Source organism: Pseudoliparis swirei, chromosome 4 (assembly GCF_029220125.1).
Source record: "Pseudoliparis swirei isolate HS2019 ecotype Mariana Trench chromosome 4, NWPU_hadal_v1, whole genome shotgun sequence".
Taxonomy (NCBI): Eukaryota; Metazoa; Chordata; class Actinopteri; order Perciformes; family Liparidae; genus Pseudoliparis; species Pseudoliparis swirei.
The window spans coordinates 7,328,249-7,350,392 of record NC_079391.1 but is presented as its reverse complement, the minus strand read 5'-3'; the positions used below and the strand labels follow the sequence as shown (position 1 = coordinate 7,350,392).

At 43.3% G+C, this 22,144-nt stretch overlaps 1 protein-coding gene across 1 annotated transcript; it reads left to right on the top strand.

Moving 5' to 3' along the window:
- The first annotated feature begins 13,105 nt into the window (after window positions 1–13,105).
- adpgk2 (ADP-dependent glucokinase 2) lies at window positions 13,106–21,371 on the top strand. Its single transcript, XM_056412467.1, has 7 exons — window positions 13,106–13,340; window positions 14,742–14,901; window positions 16,656–16,846; window positions 16,951–17,047; window positions 18,084–18,220; window positions 18,499–18,635; window positions 19,422–21,371. Exons 1-7 carry the CDS (start codon window positions 13,145–13,147, stop codon window positions 19,977–19,979), a joined length of 1,476 nt encoding a protein of 491 aa, XP_056268442.1. The 5' UTR covers window positions 13,106–13,144; the 3' UTR covers window positions 19,980–21,371.
- Window positions 21,372–22,144: the final 773 nt, after the last annotated feature.

Below are 22,144 nucleotides of genomic sequence, written 5' to 3'. Positions count from 1 at the left end.
TCGTTGAAGAGGTCAGCACTCTGCCGTGACTGAATGTAGACTCCATCCCCCATGTCTCGAAAAGCCTCAAGCATCGCTGACAAGAAGATGGAGAAGAGTGTGACTGCTAATACTCCTGTCTGTATGTGGTCAATATGACGCTAGAGCAGCATATCTCAGTCAGCAATCATTATTTCCAAATAGCGGTCATCGCTCTCTTCTTTTAGGTCAACTGAAAGCCCTTTTTAAGGAAATACTAGTTTTTAATAAGAAGCTAAAGAGGCAACCCACTGAGATATAAAAGAGACGTTACAGAATTTCTTTTAAAAAACTGGCCAATTTTTTGTCGTCTTCTTTAACCTCTTCCACTCCACTGAGGACGCCGGCGTCCTTAAGACCCTCCCCTTCCCTTTAAACGGCTTGCTCACGCAGACCACGTCAATAAACATGGGCATGTTTGGTATCCCAGCATTCAACACATCCTCATCTTTGCAAAGAACATATACATTTTCTTTTATTTCTTAATAATTTTTCACAAGAGGAGCCCAAACACACAATGTCTAAAGTCGCGATAAATGCAGCAAGTCGGGTCTTGCAACATTTCGACGGAGAAAACGTACAGAATACACTTTCTAAGTAGATGTATGAGCGGAGGTATTAGCGGAAGTACGAGAGGAAGTTAGCAAATAGTTAGCGGAATCAGAAAAGGTAAAAAGTTGTACAAAAAAACTTTTTTTTTGGTGCGCTGTGTCTTCCCTGACAGTAACGTGTTGAAGCCAGGAGACCGCGCTGTCTTTGCCGGGCCATGAACACGGTGATTTGCTCCGTTTTTGTTTGACTACATTTTATTAGTAGCAGTTAGGTTAGACTTGTCAATCCCTTCGTCTCCTCTAGAGGAGACTTACGGCTTTCTAACGACGTGTTGCATATGCAAATTGAGTCACACGTAACGGAACTCCTCTGAAATACGTGAGCGCAGCCAGTCTTCTCCTTACAGAATATATATGTTCATGTATAGAAATATATATGTTTATACATACATATATTATGTACTATATACGTATATATACTACATATATATGTCACTATGTGTGTATATATATCGATATATATGTAGTATATATTTATATGTATATATTATTTAGCAATACATCTGCTCTACTTGGAGTAAAAGTTATATTTTGCAGTGATATGAGTTCTTTACATTGGTATATGTTGAAACATATCAACATGTGAAGGAAAACACCTTCAGTGTCTTATAATATCATTTGGGTACCATGTGAGCATTTGGAGTCTGCAAATGTCCTTTTTGGAGCTCCGCCTGGATCTTTTCATGAAAAACAATGTAGGATTGTCATACTTTGTCCTATCCTCTTCAAATTTGAAGCAGGTGTTTAGTACTAGTGCAGTTACACACCTATACTGTCCTTTTCCTGTACAGATACAGTCACAGGCATTTATTTATACTGAAATATACTTTTATATTTTAGGGGGACAAAAATCTTACATTTTTACTGACTTCAAAGGCCCACTGCTCTGTTTCTGTATGACCTAAAGGATTTTTGACACTTTCACAAGTAATCACAAGGGTAATCTTTCTAGAAAGCCTTCATTGATAAATTTATTCAGAGGGGTTCAGAAACTACAGCCATTTTAATTTCGTCAGATCATTTTAGGCGTTTTTGCTCGAAAATGGGGGTGGAGTGGAAGAGGTTAATTCACTTTGTATTCATTCTTTTATTTCAGAATGGCATTACACACCCTACTGTGGACCAAGCGCCCCACACCGTATTACCGACCCCCGCCTATCCACCTGTGTTGTAGGTGTGTTGGAGCAGCGCAGGGTTTTGACTTGGCAGTTCGACCCCACAGGTGCCACCAGTGACCACCAAAAAAAATAGAATAGCATGCATATCTGACGGAAAGACGGTGAATAAATTCACCGTCTATGAAGAATTTGCAAATAAATAAAGAGGGCGGCCATTATATGGTCAGGGGACATTCCTTGAGAGGGCAGTCTCCCCCTTTCTACCTCAATGTAAGTAACTAAGGAGACAATGTTCCTTAGGAGTGCTCCTATAGAAATATCAAGAGAATTGAAAGAGCAAGCTGAGGCTCTACTCCGTCCCCTCTCACCACTGACCCCCCTCAGCACCTGCAGGGATGCCGAGGGGTTCGTAACCGTGCAGGGGGTAGTGGTTGAAGTAAGTTAATTTCTCGATTATAGTAGTATAAATAAGAACATAACATAATGAATTAACCCACACATCCATCTTGCTCAGCTGTCCACAGTAAAAAAAATCACCAAGGGGAGAGAAGAATTCCCACTCTGCAACGTGAAGCTGCAGCAGGTGAGCACTCGGCTTTATATGGAGAGAGAGATAGACACAGACAGACAGATAAGGGTGACAGACCGACAGACGGAGGGAGGGAAAGAAATACAGACATAGATTTAAAATATTATTTTACCTCACAGGGAGAAACACAGATAGCAGTTTGTCTCTGGAGGGAGGCCGCCGTGGAGATGAAGCTTCAGGTTGGGACAACTGTCCAGGTGTCCCACTTAAAAGCCACCAGCTTCGACTACGGAGTGCAGCTTCAGTCCAGCCCCTTTTCAGGGGTTGAAGTAAGTAGGCCTACTTGGTTGTTGCTTTTGTATTTATTTATTTTAAAATATATTTATATATTTTTATATTGTTGGAATAGACGTTCATTTGAATAAAAAAATAGATCTTAAGTGACAATACAAAAACAAATATGAAGAATGGAACAAAATAAAGATGTTATAAGGATAGTTTATTTGGATTAATACAAAAGGGTATAGGAGTTGTACAGTTGATGTTTTGGCAATAGGTGACAGAGGGATGATATCTAACAGAATGTACCTGTATATGTTTCTCTCTACAGGAGGTCAACTCATGACGTCGTCGGGGCAATCGGCGTGATGGATGTGGAGGGCGAGCCTGGCATCCTCAACATGCTGCTTGAAGACAGGCGTACCGTCCGAATTATGGAAGTGGAGGACCAGCTGATTGACCCCCCACGAAATGAAGATCACATTCACCGAGAACATTGTTTCAAAAATCCAAATTATAAATTTAAAAAACTTGTTCAAAGTTGTTCACTGTTCAAACTGTTTAAATTTAATCTGTTTCCTTGTGTTTGTATGTGTTGAAATGTTTATATTTTTATGACTTTGCATTAAATTTGAAGTAAAACTCAACCTTTGTAATGGTGTGCATTGTTTCACGTAAACTTACATTTTGATTTGAAATGCTGCGACTTATTTTCTGTAGATGTTAGATTTATGGTTCAGAGTCAAGCCGGTTCTCCAGAGGATGTTGGAGAACCAATCGGAGTGCGGGAGATCGGTGAGGTCTAACCCTAACCCACCTGATGACTCCAATGAGGCGTTTAACCTTTTTGTCCCACAGACAGCATCATGACTCTTACCCGGAAACACCTTGCATGTCTGCGTCAACCCACTTCACATCTCAGGAGTGCAAATCAACCAGGGATCGTAAGACCTAGTCCTAAAACAGAACCGGATGCTTGTCCAGCCCCAATGCTCTAACATCACTCAATTCATCTGCATATGTCTTGTTTGTGAATGTGTGTGTAATGTGCGTAATGTGAAAATGATCACCCATGGGGAACCATTAAGTGTTTCTTCTTCTTGATCATTAAAGTAAAAGGTTAATTTTAGACTATGAATACTGGTTAGCTCAACATTATATCTTTGGGTTAACTCTTTATCACAGACGTCTCCTTGTACACGTTCTGAAATAATGTATCCAACTTATCAAACACAGTAGACATTTTTTAATGAAGATAACTGTGGCAGCTGTCTCCAATTTGGCCTCGGCTGCTGGCTGATTGGCAATCAGTCAGCAGCCAACGCCGCCCTCGTAAAAGCTCTCAGTTGAGAGTGAAGGGGAGGAAGAAAGTGAGCAGAGGCGCAGGCTTGCGTCTGCTGTGTGTTGTATGTCATCGAACGGAACCTCGTTGTTCGTGGCTGATCCTTGGTGCTTTTGGGGGAAACCCACGAGTAACGGCCCGGAAGCTGTTACAGTGGAGCCCAACGTGGGGCCCCCGGGGGAAAAAAAAGCACCTGGAACCTGGAAGTGATGGAGCCAGACCAGCCATTTAGCAGCTTGGGGCAGATGCTGGCCCGGATCAAAGCGATGCGGCAGGGACAGGCTGAGGAGAACCGCCAGTTCCTGGAGGCCCTCAACAACCAGCCGGCGCTACGGCTGATCCCCGCAACTCGGCGACCCCTGTTCCCCGGGGCCCGTCGGCGCCACCAGCCCTGCCCTGTCTAACTGGCTGACAAAGGCTCTGGCTGTGTCTACTACCGGACACTTGAGCACTTCGAGCACTGACTTTCAGTGCTAAAGGCGCCACACTGACAAAACCAGCAGCATTCAGTGCACTGAAAGTACCCGGATGGTGCACTGCAAACGGGCAAAAAATTTAGTGTAAAACGATGGACACTACTCGCCCGAAACGGCCGCCATCTTGGCTACGTAGCGGAAGAGGAGGAGCCCTTTCGCCAGCTTTTCATTTTATTTCTAAAACAATGGCGGACGAGATGGCTACGGTAGCACAAGCGGTAGACCACGGAGGCTCCTGCCGCGATTGTGGAGGTATCGCAGTTTCCACATGGGGTGGAGAAAGGGGTAAACAAGGGACACAAAGAGGGCAAGAAGTGCATTCATTTAGTTAGTTTAAGGGTAAGGGTATCGCAAGCAGATTTGCGTACGTCACTCCCGGCTTAATTTCGCGGGTGCCGTGAACAGATTTGCGTCCGTCACTTCCGCCAAGTGGTGAACGTAAGTGTTCCATTTGATACAGCACTTATCAGCCACGGAGTGCACTGCAGATGTCAGTGCACTGTATTGCAGTGTACTTCGTAAAGTGTCCGGTAGTAGACACAGCCTCTGTTTCAGCTGGCCATCTGTGGAGGCTCACTGGCCGTTCCACTGGACCTGGTGCCCAAAGACATGTCATCCAACACCACAGAACAAACTAAGAAGGAGGACAAACCCACCACCTCCCTCGCCAGCGAAGGTATGAATGCAGGATATAGTGTTTCTGCCTCACATATGAACTAATCTGACTTACGACGCAGACGAACATGGGAATAGAGCAGCTGCGAGAGAATTCAACATTAAAGAACTGCCAAAAGATTGCCAAGAAAAGCTGGCCGCTTTCCGCGCATACTGCAAAAACAAGATCACTGAAAAGAAGATCCGGCCAGAGCACATCACCAACATGGACGAGGTTCCCCTCACCTTTGATGTATGCGCCACAGGGACTGTTTTTTTGGCGTGTTACAATTGAACAAGGTTGGGAGTTATTGCAGGGCTCTCAAGTGTCACGCATTGAGCGTCTTTAGTCACGCACTCCCGCCACACATCGTATTTATCACGCTGAAAAAAAACTGTCGGCTATTTAATGTTTTAATGTGCCGCAGCACGCAAACATGAGCCGCGCTGCCCTCACCATGGAGGAATCAAGCGCTCCCCTGGAGTTCTGCTGTGAGGTGCCACTTATCAGCCAATCAAAAAAAAGAAATGGGCTACACAATAGCCAATCAGAAAAAAATGTATCCGTTGTATCTGGGTAAGATTTAATCCAGCAACCAATGAAAATAAAGCATCCTGGAATTGCGCGCGACTGATATCCGAAAGTTTCGTTCTGGGGGTGATAGATATGTCACTCTTACCTGTCTTCAAAACTTGAGAGCCCTGTTATTGTGAATACGCTCATTAATGTTTGACTGTTTTGTTTCATGCGCCTTATAGTCTGGTGCGCTTTATATATGAAAAAAGATTTTTTAAAATAGTCCATTCATTGACAGTGCGCCTAATAATCCAGTGCACCCTATAGTGCGGAAAATACGGTACTCCCATAAAGATGGCAATACATAGTTATGTCTCTATGGCCATTGGTGGCCGTGACTCAGTCGGTAGAGCGTATCGTCCATTGACCACAAAGTTAGTTGGTCGAACATCGGCTCAAACTGTTTTCATGAAAGTGGTGGTTTTGTATGTATTTTATATTTTGTACTATCTGGACCTTGAGTCTGTAATAAAAGTTTGATTGATTATCAACATCCACATGAATATTAAAATCTCCTTCAATAACTATCAGTTGTAAGGACTAAACTTGATAGAAATTCAGAAATATATTCTGAAAATGGACCTGGTTTCCGATACAGTATCTCAAATATTTCCCGGTTGGATGAAAGACTAACAACAACGCTTTCAAATGAGATGTAGTTTAATTTAGGCTAAAGATTTATTAATAGGCTGGAGTCAAAGACTGCTGCCACTCCACCTCCTCGGCCGGTGCCTCGAGGAATGTGAGTATTAATATGACTTGGAGGAGTAGATTCATTTAGGCTGACATATTCTTCATGACTCAGCCAGGTTTCAGTAAAACAACATAAATCAATGTGATTATCTGATATTAAATCATTTACTAATACAGTGATCTAATATTTAGGAGTCCACATTGAATTCTCCTGTTGTGTTGCACTGTTGAAATAGTGGCGTTAACTTTTATGAGGTTATTTTGTACGACTCTTCGTCTGCTTACTTTTGAATTAATGGGACGTGGTCCCCAAACTATGGCCCGCGGGCCGGATCCGGCCCCCTGAACAATACCAGAGACGCGTTCCGATTTATTATTTTTTTCACCTGGCCCGCTGCCGTTGAGATTGCAGTGAGACGCGGAGAAAATGTGGAGTGGTGCTCTTCGCAATAGAACATCTTTGATGGGACGTGTCGCGTCTCGGCCAATCAGCGTTCAGATGTCCACAGCGTTTGGGAAGTTAGGTTAGCTTGAATGTTAGTCCGCTACATCTGCTGCTGTCACGCTGCACGGTGTAGCGATACTAACAAAGTACCCGTACGTTAAAAACGATGTGATTTAGCATATTTTTAGTATCGATACTTCATTAAAAGAGCGATCAGAGCGCACGCGCTGCTTCGCTCCGTTAAATGCTGTCTGCACGCGCAGCACTCACTTCGAGTGGCGCGCGCATCGCTCAGCCGTGATGCGCGCACACAGGTGAGCACATTCTCACTAGCACCCCCCCTCCCCGGCTGGCCCTCCAGCAGACAAGACAAACGTTATGTGGCCCTCTTAGGAAAAAGTTTGGGGACCCCTGCTCTATGGAGTTGTGGGTGGGTAACTGCTCCAATGGAAGAGCAGAGAAGGGACTACAACTCTGCTCCTGCTTCCTGATCTGAACCCTGGGTTGTGATGGATTAAGTCCGGTGATCAACTTGGTCATGATCACAGACGCGCTCCATCCAAAGTGGGATGAATTCCGTCTCTCCCCATGAGATGAGGTTTCCCCCAGAAAGTCTTCCAGTTGTCTACGTAGCCCACATCGTTCGCTGGGCACCACCTCGACAGCCAGATCACATTGGGGAAAGGACCAGAGAAAACTACGGTGTCCGACATGGTCTTGGCATAAGCACACACAGATTTCACATTAACTTTAGTGACCTCCGACCGGCGTAGTCGGGAGTCATTACCACTGGCGTGTATGATAATCTTACTGTATCCTCACGAATAGGGATGGGTATCGTTTGGGGGGTTTTCCGATACCGGTGCCTGAACCGATACTTTAAAAAAATTAAAAATCACAAAACGACGATTGACTGACGACATTAAAAACCTCTTCGTTCTTGGCATAAGCGCACAGATTAGTGATCTCCGACCGGGGTAGTCGGGAGTCATTACCACCGGCGTGTATTATAATCTTACTTAATTTACGTTTATCTTTGGCCAGCAGTTTTAAACAAGACTCAATGTCGTCCGCTCCGGCTCCTGGAATGCATTTAACTGTGGACCGTGGCTTCACTATCTTCACGTGGGTTTCTCAGCGGATGTGTCTATGAGTAGGGAGGTTTGGTGGTGCACAGTGCGCTTCTGTTTAGACTTATTATTCCTTTGTTCGGTTACCCAACTGTTACTGTACCCTATCCTCCTGAAGGCCAAGGATGAATTAAAAGAAAAGGTCAAAGGATGATTGCAATAAAGTTTGAGTTTTTTTTCTGTAACGTATATTACTCCCCCACTTTGGATTGTTGAAGAAAACTGTTTTTCTCAAATGCATCCAACAAAGAATCCAAAACATTGGGAATATGATTGATCACGATCACTACTACTACTTCAACCTGTCACTGGCCCAAGCAGCTTTCCCCACAGGCTTCAAAACCACCTCCATCGTGCCAGTGCCAAAGCACTCCAAGGCAGCGAGCCTTAATGACTTTCGCCCAGTTGCACTCACTCCAACCATCATGAAGTGCTTCGAGAGGCTGGTCATGGCTCATATCAAAACATGTCTCCCACCCACACTGGACCCCCCTCCAATTCGCCTACCGCCAGAATCGGAGCACGGAGGATGCCATCTCCACAGCACTACAATCTGCCCTTTCCCACCTGGACAACAGTAACACCTACGTGAGACTGCTGTTCATAGACTACAGCTCTGCATTTAACACCATCATCCCCTCCAAACTGATCAGTCGCCAGCTTTAAATTCCTGGGTGTCCACATCTCCGAGGACCGCAACTTTAGTCAAGGCTCACCAGCGTCTCCTCTTCCTGAGGAGATTGAAGATGGCCCATCTTTCTCCTCAGATTCTGGTGAACTTAGACCACTGCACTATTGAGAGCATCCTCACCAATAGGGATGGGTATCGTTTGAATTTTTTTCGATACAGGTGCTAAACCGGTACTTCTAAAACGATACCAGTGCCTAACCGGTACTTTAAAAATAAATCACAAAACGACGGTTGACAATGACGACATTTAAAACCTCTTCGGCCACATTCCATGTAAAAGCCGTTCTCAGGGAGCACTGACACAAAACGGATATCAGACTGTCGCGCTCGTAGCTCGCGCTAGCTCATAGCTAGCGCGAGCTACAATCTAGCTAACTCCCCCAATGGCTAATTTATTATTTGCTGGCCTACTTTTATGAATGCAAGACTTGCAATCAACGTTACTAATCTGAGTTCAGGCTGCTCTTGTCATCATTGGTCTCCTCGTGTTCAGGGGGACCGTCTCCCCATCGCACCCAGACTGACACTGATGTGCTCCGCAGCAGGGCTCACGGAGTCACACACGGTGCATGCCTCCGCTTTCAATGTGAAATGATAGGCTATCGTAACCTGCTGACAGGGCGGAGTCACCAGAGAAGTTCAAAACAATAGTTTTTTTCAATTTCAATCGGCTCAGGCACGGAAAAGGAAGCACCGAAATGTGCGTTTCGTTTCGGTCCGGGTGGCACCGATTGTATTTCGGTACCCAACCCCACCAACTGCATCTCAGTCTGGTATGGCTGCTGCTCTGTTGCGGACCGCACAACACTGTAGACGAGGGTCGTGAAGACTGCCCAACGCATCACTGGTTCCCTACGCCCCACCATCGAGGCTGTCCAGCACAAAAGATGCCTGCGGAAAGCGCGCAGCATCGAGGGACAGCTCCCATCCCAACCACAGACTGTATGCCCTCCTCCCCTGAGGGAGGCGCTACAGGGCCCTCCGTTCCCGGACCAGCAGCTTTAGGAACAGCTTCTTCCCTGCGGCTGTCATCCTGCTGAACTCTGCACCACGGTGATAGCACCCCGCGGCTACCCCCTCACACTCCCTCCTACAGTGACTATTCCCCCCTCTACCTTGGCCTGACTGCCACACACCTCCCTCCAGCCACTGATCATTTGCACTACATTGTTCATTTGTCTATATCCACTTATTTATAATTGTCCATATTCATATTCATCGTATCATGTCTCCTACCTCATTTATAACCAACTTCTACTGCCACCTTAACCTGTACTTCACCTGCACTCTACATATATCTGTATCCCATCTGCACAAACCACCATTACTGCTGCTCATGTTACGGTTCATACTGTATCCTATTTATCTATATTTATAATACCATTTTGCACATACTCTGCACTCTTCTGCTTTGCACTTCTGGTTGGATGCTAACTGCATTTCGTTGCCCCAGTACTTGTACTCTGTGTGATGAGAATAAAGTTGAATATAATCTAATCGACATGCATCTTCGCTAAAACAAGCAGTTTGCATCCTCGTCTGGATGAAAACATGAAGTGTTTTTAATAGCCTGATTTTAGCAAAGATGCATGTGTTCAGGAGCACAACTGGATAAATGAGACTTGAAGGACACTGTACGACTGATATGATGGATATGTCCTCCTCAAGATACTCATCTTCACTTAAATTCAAAGCTGGCAGACTGCCGCTTTCAGAATCTATCAAGTCGTACATTTTGTTGTTGTTTATTGCCTCCCCAATTTACCTCAATTCATCAAGACTTCTGTTTTTGTACCGTGGAGGTATGAGAGAAACATTTTGTCAGGGTGATCATTTTGGTGATGTTGTTTTCCATTAATATTACATTAGTTAACCAATTAGCAACTCAACTTTACAGTGAGTGAGCAGTTTAAAGAACTTATAAAAGCCTATATCATTTTTTAAGTTCAATGTATGTTTTATGTTTTGTAAAGGTCACTTTGACAGGGTTGGTACGGTCATGGTAAACCTGGAAAAGTCATGGAATTTTAAAATGGTAATTTACAGGCCTGGAAAAGTAATGGAAAAAACTTAAATCATAAAAATGTTGTAAAAGTCATGGAAATGTGTTGACATGATCATTTACGCCGAGTTTGACATAATTAATATGTTTTTTTTAAAGAAAGACGCTCAAAATATAAGCCGGCAGGCAGAACCAGGAGCACGGACAGGACGACAGGAAAAGGACACGGAATATAGACGACAATCCGACAGCAGACAAAGGGAAAGACTGACACAATATATAGGGGGGGAAACAGGTGTACGACATCAGACAGTAACGAGACAAGAGTGTCTGAGGGCAGGTGCAGGGAATTAAACAATTAAGACAGAGAAGACACAGAGGAGACATAGGAGACACGGAACACAGGAGAAACATAACACAGGAGAAACAGAACAGGGTGTTACAGATTGGAATGGTTTATGTTGTGTTTCATAAAGGTTTCGGAAAGATGATAGAAAAATGTAGTTGAGATCTCCGATCTGATTTTGATTGGTTCCAACAAGCCTTGCTTTGATATGCAATTCTGCCAATCAATAAAATCTGAAGGAAATGAAGGCTCCATTTAAGTTACAAAGGAAGTGCGTCAATAATTGCACAACCAACGTAGGATACCATCTTTGTTTGTAGGTAAGGTGTTATGTAAGGGGTTTATTTTCACCTGAAACATTCTAGTTTTCTTAAGTAGGTTTGTTGCCTAAACGTGAGGAGAGAGGGAGAGACCCCGTGCTCTTGGCAGAGGAGCCAGGGACTGGGATTTCTCTGATTAGCATGGGAATAAATTTCAATATAACAAATTTTAATCCATTTGTTGCTTTTTCCCTGATGGTCTGAATAAGTTGCGAGTAGAAAGCTCTGAGAAAATATGGAATGCAATCAGTCTTTACATCAGCAACAAAAATGTCACTTAGTAAAGCCAGTGGAGGAGTTGAAAAGTGATCTATTGTAAATTTACCGTGCTCTCTTAAAATAAAATATGCCACTTTTTTAAGAGGACTGGTGAAACAAAGACTCCCAGACAGACAGTGTTTGCTCACTGCAGCTCAGGTTCTGGAGGGTCCCCACCACCCATATTCTCTCTCTCTCAGCCAAAACACTGTCGCATATACATAACATGAAAATGGTCAATGTTTCCAATTAATGATCCCGATTGCTCTCCTCATCATAGGTCAAAAGGGCATCGGCTTCAAATCTGTGTTTAAAGTCACCGACTGTCCTGAGATTAACTCCAATGGCTTCCACTTGCGCTTCGACAAGACCTACGGCCCCATGGGATGCATCCTCCCCCACTGGAATGACGAAGAGAGGCCTCTGGACAGCAACAGTGATAATGCACAACACCAGGACCCTGAAACTGAAGCAGCTACATTAAATGGAAATCAATCATTACTTTTAGTATTTTCTTCAGTGCTTTTCCTACTTGACATGTCACAATGTCTTCTCTGAAATGGGGCTATTTATAACTCAAACATCCTTTAATATTCAAGTCAGTTCATGGACAAAAAGAAGCAATCTATATTCCAAATATATCTAACTCATTCTGTTGAACTCTGGTGGTAAATTGTAGCTCAAATAAAAAGTACATCGTCAAATAAATTGCTGGAATTTAATTGAACACAAACATATTTCAGAAATAAACTTGGTGTAATATTTATTACAATCTGAGCCGCATGCTGCCAATATGCAAATACTAACTTTATTCAGACAGTTACACCAAGAGTCGCCTTCAAGCGGGCAGCTTAAATAACCAGTGGCCCCTTATCATCATCCGCTCAAATTAAATAATTACACTATCCTTAATAGGCCAGTGACAACAGCTATACTCTGGCGTGCAATCTCATTATCAGTTACATATTAATCAGCTTAGATGTTGACACCGGCGTCTACCTATTATCCAACATGGTAAGCGGTGCTCGGGTGAAAACGAAACAAACTAAAGAAACTTTTACAAAAAGATGTAGATAGCAGTTCCTAACAGAGGCTGAACACAGTTGAACTATTGTTTTTAAATAAATGGCATGAACTGGATTCTGCCCAGTACTCGTCCAGTTAAGTTACCTCCGGCACACTCCGACTCACTAAACAAACAACCCAACCCACGGCTGTTTACTGGTGGAGCGCGCGCATCAGTGTTGCCAGGTCCGCGGTTTTCCCGCGGAATTGGGCTACTTTTGAAGTGTTGCCGCGGGTTGAATTTTTTGTCCGCTGGTTCGGGTAGACCTATTTTGCATGCAAATTACATGAATATCTTGAAATAAAAATCCATATTTTAAATGAAATAATTTATTTATACCCAAATCCTACCAAACTGACTCCGGATCAGCACGTACACACATGGACATGGACTTTAAAAGCAGTGTATATGGTTTGGCACGGGCATATTTTGAGTTCTGATGTTGGGCTGGTTTTATTGGCCATTGGGCTGGTTTTGATTGGCCATTGGGCTGGTTTTGTCACACAGACCTGGCAACCCTGGCGCGCATGTAGCTCGCTCCTTATTCGCAGGGTGACCAACGGAGCGAGTCAGACTCGCACCGAGAGCGATGGAGGGAGAAGGCAGGGTTTCGTGGATGAAATACGGGCCGATTGTGTCCCTGTTTGTGGTTTTTTTCGCCGTCTGGTTCCGGTCCCCTCATGACGCCGTCCTGGACGACCGGCTGGACACCGTGCTGTCCTCTCTGCTGCGGGCGGAGGGCAAAGTCGGGATGGATAACGTCGCCAAACCTAAAGTGGCGGTTGGTAAGTGCAAGGGGTGCGAGCTAACGTGAGCTAGCGCTGCGTAGCTTATTTTAGGGGCTTAATGATAGATTAGGTCCGAAATAATTGGCCTCGTCAGATGTTATTGAAGTTATAAAGCTTCTCCAGATGAAATAGTTAACGTTACATGCATCACGTACCTGCGCCCACTTGCTAATATCATTACAAGTTGTTTAACTTCGCTAACGTTATATCTAACAAGCCATAACGTGGACTGGATTTTGGTGGTATTTGTGTTTTCACGTTAAGCTAAAATTAGGGCTAAATGGAGATTCTAAAAAAGTAAAACTTGTCTGACCTGATGTGAACAAACTAAATGAAGCCAGCTAGGTTACACATGTGCTTCTCTCCTGTTAATATCAGGAGGTTTGTCAACAAATGACTGACCAAAAAATTAGATCTGAGCGAAACCAGCTAAACAACACAGGAGTTTAGTCGAGGAAAACAGGGAGACCACGATGTCACAACAGATCCAAGTCCACAGGTCTGATCAGTGATCATCATGACACTGTAGTAGGGGCAAAGAGAAGTGTTCCGGCTTGTGTACGTTGGCTTGAAGGCAACAGCTCCATAGTTTAATACCCACAGCGATCAAAAGAGCTGCTGTGCAACAAGTGAAAAGTACAAAAAGCATTGTGTATTTGCCTTCTTGCGTTGTAACTGAAGACAGATTAGCAGTCTTCAAAGATGGAATTCCTCACCTGACATGTTTTAACAAACATTATTCGTGTGTAAGACCCTTTTCTTTTCTGTCATGATCTAATCCTTAAATCTTTGTACTTTGAGCGTTGTTATAATCTCATATCAGAAGTTATCACCATATGTGTCCAACCTTTATTTACCCAGTTCAACAACAGGCTCTGCCATGCGGTCATACCGGTTTCATTGCTGTTATTCAGAATCAAATAGACATTTATATCTTTTTATTCAAGGTATCTTTATTGTGCAAAGAGAAATTAACTTGCAGCCAGGTTACATACAAATCACACAAACCCTAAACAATGTTGGACAGAAAACACCATCAAGCTACTGTCAGAATAAGTTCAATATTCAAACCTAATTCAAATGTGGGCGCAGACTTCTCCCTTTTGACCTCTCTAAAAGTTTGCCGACACAGGTAGACCATCTGTGGTTGTTGTGCGTCATGTGTGCCTTTGTTCAGAATCGACAGAAAGGTATGTGTTGGTGAGGTTTGATCCCACGGGGGAAACTGTATAGAAGTGTTGGATCATTTAAGCAGCCACGCTGGAAGGCCCTGGAGGCTGTCTGGTTATCAGCTTCTTCTCGTTAAGTCGTATACCTATCTTTGGGTGTGTTTTTTTTTATTATCACCAATCTATCCCTCTTTGTCTTTAGCTCACTGCCCCTCTCCCTCATCCACAGGGTTTGGAGGTTGCGTTGACCTGATAGTGGATGGGATTACCCTGCTTAATAAGATTGGCCTCCCTCCTACTGACCAGCCCCTACACCATAACTACATCGAAAATGAAGTGCAGTTGGCTGAGAGCTTTGCCTACTTCTTTGCACCGGGAGCCGCTGCAGAGTAAGTGTTGTGTGACTATGAGATGGCTGTAGGCGAGTTAATAAACCCTCAATTCACACTATAATAATATAAATACACAGGTGCTCATACACATTGTTTTTTAAATTCTTCTCTCTGCTATAATTTGATCGCTGAGTTTTTCTGTTTACATCCAAGGTGTGTCTAAGTGTGTGTTTTAAAGTGAAGAAAGAAGGGCAGCTTTAAGTACATAGATTGAAACCAGTTTAGTTGTTACTCCTCAGGCTACTCTGCTGCTGGAGAATCATGCGGTATCTTGTCAGTTGCTCTTTCTCAAACACACTCGTATGCCACCGTGAATGTTTAGTGGTTTATTTGCTTCTTTCGTACCATTTTTTCTTGTGGAATTCAATTCGATTCAGTTTATTTGTTTAGCCCAATTTCACAATTTACAAATTTGTCTCGGAGTGCTTTACAATCTGTACACATAGACATCCCTGTCCCAAAACCTTGCATCGGATCAGGAAAAACTCCCAAATAACTGTTCAGGGGGGAAAAAAGGGAAGAAACCTTCAGGAGAGCAACAGAGGAGGATCCCTCTCCAGGATGGACAGAACAATAGATGTCATGTGTACAGAAGGACAGATTTAGAATTCAGGATTGTAAAGAACAAAATGCTGAAGCACTTAAGCCGAAAAAATGTAAATGAATGTGCAGAAGTGACGATGGTCTCTGCCAAGTGTAGAGCAGGTTAAACCACACGTGTAGGCGTATTTCACTCATTGCACTTCGCTTCTTCTGTTTCTCTTCTTTTTCTATATTTTTACATATGTTTGTTACGGGTGGGGTCTGAGCAAGGGTGCAAACAAGCCATTGCCCTCGTATTTGGTCCGTTTTAAAGTGAAGAAAGAAGGGGAACTTCAAGTAAACAGATTGAAACCAGTTTAGTTATTATTCCCCTCAAGCGACTGCGCTCCTGACTCGTGCCGTCTCAGTCACATGCTCTTTCTCAAACACTCGTATGCCACCATGATCGATGAGTGCTAACGAACTTGCATGAACATGAATGCAAGCAGACCGTCTTCTTCTCGTCGCCCCTCTCCTCGTATGCATCGGGGACTTCTCCTGTTTTGGCTGTGCTGCCTGTGAGCCCTTATTCATGGTCTGGAAAAGCATCTAAACATGCTTAGAAAATCATCACGGACAGAAAGAGCAAGAGAATATGTGTGTGAGAGTTGATAAGAATGACAAATGTTGTCTAAAAATCTAAATTAGACACAAACCAGGTATTTTTCTGCTTTGTATTTAGAGTTATTTCCTCTTCTTCTTTCGTACCTTCTTTTCTTGTGGAATTCGGGATTGTAATAAACAAAATGCTGAAGCACTTGAGCCAAAAAAAAATGTAAATGAATGTGCAGAAGTGACGATGGTCTCTGCCAAGTGTAGAGCAGGTTAAACCACACGTGTAGGCGTATTTCACTCAGTGCACTTCGCTTCTACTTCTGTTTCTCTTCTTTTTCTATCTCCATGTATTCATAATGGGTGGGGTCTGAGCAAGGGCCCAAACGGGCCTTTGCCCTCATACTTTACGGCCCTGGCTGGTGTGATCCTGTGGCAAGATGGTCTCTTGTTATTTATACAGTAGATTTCACACACGGTAGCAATTCAAATGCGTTACAAGTTTTTATAACATAACTACAATATAAGACAAAAAAACAGAGGTTTTGGATCAATTACGTTGGTGCTCCCGAGTTTGAGCTTTGCTTCACAGTTAATTTGTTTTGTTTATTTTGCAGACGTTTTATGCTGAATGACACCCTGTTCAGTGAGCTGGTGGAAGCAGCCCGGGACATCCCTGGAAACAAATGGGCAGTCGGGGGCAATGCCCCGGTCATGGCCGGTCGCATGGCAACCGAGGGATGTGACATTTTGCTCGGGGGAAGTTTCAGCCCCGATTTTACTGATGTGCTGTCCGAGCACATTACAGGTACAAAGACACGCTACACCCGCCTCCTCTGCCTTCCACGTGTCTCACCACCTTGTCTCCTTCACTTCCGTCCTCCTGCACTAATCTAGCTTTCTCTTTTCCAGTGGCAGGCAACATAGTGGAGGAGCCAGACATCCATCTGATCCTGGAGTACCCATCTGGTGCCAGCTGGGGTAACTATACCTCACGGAGAGCCAACAGGTATCTATCGGAGCGTTTGGGAGATATTTTGACAATTTTTAGGCGAACTACACTACCGTTCAAAAGTTTGGGATCACCCAGACAATTTGGTGTTTTCCATGAAAACTCACACTTTTATTTATCAAATGAGTTGCAAAATGTATAGAAAATATAGTCAAGACATTGACAAGGTTAGAAATAAATTTGTATTTGAAGTATTAATTTTTTTTCTTCAAACGTTTTGCGGGTACCATTTAAAGAAGCTGCCAGTTGAGGACCTGTGAGGCGTCTATTTCTCAAACTAGAGACTCTAATGTACTTGTCTTCTTGCCGAGTTGTGCGCCGGGGCCTCCCACTTCTCTTTCTGCTCTGGTTAGAGCCCGTTTGTGCTGTTCTCTGAAGGGAGTAGTACACACCGCTGTAGGAAATTTTCAGTTTCTTTGCAATTTCTCGCATGGAATAGCCTTCATTTCTAAGAACAAGAATAGACTGGCGAATTTCACAGGAAACTTCTTTTTTTCTGGCCATTTTGAGAGTCTTATCGAACCCACAAATGTGATGCTCCAGATAATCAACTAGCTCAAAGGAAGGCCAGTGTTATAGCTTCTCTCATCAGCAAAACAGTTTTCAGCTGTGCTGACATAATTGCACAAGGGTTTTCTAATCATCCATTAGTCTTCTAAGGCGATTAGCAAACACAATGTACCATTAGAACACTGGAGTGATCGTTGATGGAAATGGGCCTCTATACACCTATGGAGATATTTCATTAGAAACCAGACATCTCCACCTAGAATAGTCATTTACCACATTAACAATGTATAGTGTGTATTTCTGATTGAATTAATGTTATCTTCATTGAAAAAAACAATGCCTTTCTTTGAAAAATAAGGACATTTCCAAGTGATCCCAAACTTTTGAACGGTAGTATGTAAAAGGATTTAATCCAGAGACACATTTTTCCACCATGAAATGAATGTTGTGAGTTACAGAACCACGTGTTCTTAGCGTCCATGCCTATATAACTTCTCAGCCTCTACTCTGCTTGTTTCCGTAGATATATCGTCCATAGCGATGACCATAACCCCTACCTGGACTCCATGACAGACTTTGCCGGGAAACTCCAAGACTTCAACCCAGATTTGCTGGTGGTGGGTGGGCTGCAGATGATGGACAACTTCCCCTTCCAGGCTGGTAAGAGACAAACCTCCAGCAGACAAAGTTGTCCGGTTTGAGAAAAGCAAGCGGATGTGAATTCAAGAACTCTATCTTTTAAAGCAAAGCTACTATTCTCCGTTATGCTTAAAGGCTGAACACGACCTCAGACCTATTAGTACCTTAAATGCAACAAAGAGAAACGTTCTTGAGTGAGGTACGCTTTGTTCCACAGACTATTTGTTTCTTTCGGTCCTTATTATCTGGCTTTTGTCTGGATTTCTTCTCTTCCACTCGTTATTCTTTTCTTTTTCCAGGTGAGCAGGACGCTCTCTTCTCCCGCCTGTCGGACCTCCTGTCCTCCTCGTCTCCAACGATTGGAGTCCACTTTGAGATGGCCAGCTTTGTAGAAGAGAGTATAATGGAAGATCTACTTCACTATGTCATTCCCCACGTAAGTATGACTGAACAGTTACATTAATGAACACATTAATTCACATTAAGAGGACAAGAGCTATTACATAAACACAGGGGTAAAATTGTCTTTTTTTAAATCTGAGGACGAAAAGAGTGACGTATGATGGTCAGGTACAAGATGTCTGACCAATAATGCCAGGTAGTTTAAAACTTGATTTGCGAAAGTAAATTTGTTTGATACATTTCAAAATTAAACACACTTTTTAAGTATTTTTATTTTTATACACTCACACTGCCGGTCAGAAGTTTGGGGTCATCTGGTTATGTTGATGATTTTTCTTTCCTTTAATGATTATTTTAGAGACAAAAAGAGTATAACTTAGACACTAAATGTATTATTTACATTCGTAAAACCAGAGTGCGCCCAAAAATACAGTATATTCTGAACCACTCCAATAACTACTTTCTGGCCCATTTTATAAAGAGTAATTATATTTCTTGAGTATTATAATAATAATAACTTTATTTATATAGCACCTTTTAAAAACAATGTTTACAAAGTGCTCCACAGAGAGTCAAAGCAAAACAGGTGGAATAGCAAGAAACCAATATTACATTTTAAAGTATATATTAAAATAAAATGGAAAATAAAAAATCAATAAATTAAAAACCAAATAAATTACAAATAAATTAAAAACAGACAAACTAAATTAGGGGAACCAAAGTTCTGCACAAAAAGACTAGATCCCTTTTTTTTGTCCGTGTAGTGGTCTGCATGGTGGTGTATTCTGTGGGTTAATCATCCGGATTGGGCTTTCCCCAGGCGGACTCTCTCGGGATGAACGAGCAGGAGCTTCCCAACCTGCTCAGCCTGCTTAAAGGCTCCAACATCACCGTGCTGTCGGACCCAAACCCGCGCGTGGCTACGGTTCTGGACCAGATGAGGGAGGTCTACCGCATTGTGAACCACCGCTCCGAGAATGTCAGTGGAGAAAGGGACGCGCGCGGCGCTCCGTCCAAGCCGCTGACCCGGCTCCACGTCCACACGCTGGCCTTCCAGGCCATGATCGTGACACGCGGCTCCCAGTGGAAGAACACCATGTCGGCCACCGCCAAGGCCTCCCTCACGGCCAACCGCCACGTGTGCGGCTCCAACGACATCGACCCCAGCAAGGCCCGGCTCATCATGGACGACTCCTTCTCCGTCAGCCGGACGGAAGGCAGCCAGCGCATCCCTCTGCAGGAGACCAGGCCGGTCAGCTGCTGGGACGAGGACAACTACGAGATCTGCGTGGCCCCGGTGCTGGTGTGCACGGAGGTTTACCAGACGGCAGGAGGAGGAGACAACATCTCTGCTGCCGGCCTGGTGCTGCAGATCTAGAGAAGCACCGTGGTCCATCTGTGTGACGCGCCGACGACATGTTGGGCAACAGCGGGACTGGAGAGGTGACGCAAACACGGGAACTGATCGTGAAATATATCAGGCTGTTGCTGACGCCGTCAGCTCGTATCCATGGGGGACATCAGGAACACGTATAATCATTGGAAGCAGTCGTCTGGTGGGAATGGTTATTGATCAGGTACATCACCAAACCGTAAGTACATGGGCTCAGTGCAAAGAGCATCCAGATTATTTGATGTTTAGAACCAAAACTTCATAAAAGACGCGGCCCTTCTCTGCCCGACTTTGATTCAACTCACCAAACGTCTTCGCCGAGTCGTCGTTGCCCATCGGCGGACTCCTGTCCTGCTTCTCGAAAGCCTTCCAAGACTTGGCCTTCAGTCCGGATTCGATACAGAGGGATGAGGTTTGGATTAAGTCCACACACATCAAGTTGTGTTTAGGTTTTGATGGATCCGCTACATCAGCTGTAGGATAAATAATCTCCACTATGCAGAAAATGAATCCAGAGTTGGGTAATTACTAAAAATGCAGAATCAGTGAACAGCAAACGGGGCTTTCTATAGACCTGCTTTACTGCATTTGCTAGAAAACTAAAGTTACTTTGCAGATTAATATTATCCATACAAAATATTACTTGACTTAAGAAATTATAATATATAAAAAATAGGTTAAGATACCCAGCAGTGTATGAAGCAAATACATTCAGCTCCACCGTTATCAGCTGCAGCATTAAAAATAAAACATTCAAACATCACTCATTGAAATGGACCAGTCGGTACGAGTACTTTAATATTGTTATGCAAATAGTTCCAGAAAGGTTCTTCCACTACTGCCTGTCAGTTTTCCAAATGATCTGAACCTTTGTTATTGAGAAGGTAATGAAGGGATGTTTCTTTCCGGCCTCTTCAATTCTAAGAGAGGCAACTGCTGGAAGCTGGATATGATGTCAGCAACGGCCTCTCTACCTCTTTGCTACGTTTGTTTCTTTACTCTTTCCTTTTCTACTCGACCCATCTGGTGTTTGTTTATCAATCTCTAAAGGACCAAATGAGCCATGTGGGCTGCCTCAAGTTCGCATAAATGTCTGCATACAGTGAAAGACGATCTCCTCTACTTTGACTTTTTATTATTATTATTGTTGTAAGTTTGATTTAAAGCTGTGTTGTCGCTCACCGTGGATCGACTTGAGCTGTGACATGTCGGACCAAACGGTGAATATATTAGCGTTCATCTTGCTGAGTTGATGGCCCCGATTTCAGGGACAAATCACTTTTATTTAAAAAACTGAATGCGACCCAAATGAGATTTATGCCATTTAAACATTCCATGTTTTTTTAAAAAATATTAAATGCCACTTCAGATAAAGTTCTATGTCGTTGTTTTGTTTACGTTCTCGTACTGTGGATCATTTATTGGTTTATTGTCTCACAGCTACCTGATCATACTTTAGACAAGATAGGACTTGATCTGGGATCGTCACGCCGTGGCTTCTTTTTTTCCCACCAGCTCATCCCTTCTTCACACAGTGCCGAACAAATTGTTTTTACTTGATGCATCGGTTGTGTTTTACTGGTTAAGACATTTGTCACAAACTGCATGCGGTCGCAATGTTTGACGTCTGGTAAGAAGAGGAACTCTTTACAGGCGGAGCTGAAGTCACCACCGCTTGTCTAATTTTAGAAGGTGTAAATAGTCAAAAGTAGTTTACACAGTGATTTAATGATTTATGGCTTACTTTACGATGGTATTTCTATCCTCTCAGAAGTATTTTATGGCACGCTATACAACACATTTTACTTTTGTTTGTCTATTTTCAGTGTTTGGCATGGTCACTTAGTCCAGAAATCACAATGTCAAGAAATGTGTTCCAAACCAAATGAAGATAATTAACCAGTAAAGAAACTGGTAATATTAATCCACAAATCATCAAATCGGTGTATAAACAAACCCCTTGCATATTTCCACCTCCTAAAATTAGATAATTTAGCTATAAGAGACGGTATTTAAACAGTTTGTCATACGACGATGACAGAAATAGGGGCGCCGTGTGCTGCGAGTTTAAACTGCACCGCAAAAAATAAAACTGCTGCTGAAACGTTTAATTACCGTTCCATATTTAAGCAAGATAAAATATTTCAAAA

Bases quoted from the DNA above. Each gene is read 5' to 3' on its own strand.
- adpgk2 (XM_056412467.1), top strand. From the start codon at position 13,145: ATGGAGGGAGAAGGCAGGGTTTCGTGGATGAAATACGGGCCGATTGTG. The intron at 18,221-18,498 runs GTAAGAGACAAA...TTCTTTTTCCAG, and splicing joins CAACTTCCCCTTCCAGGCTG to GTGAGCAGGACGCTCTCTTC. The intron at 18,636-19,421 runs GTAAGTATGACT...GGCTTTCCCCAG, and splicing joins TTCACTATGTCATTCCCCAC to GCGGACTCTCTCGGGATGAA.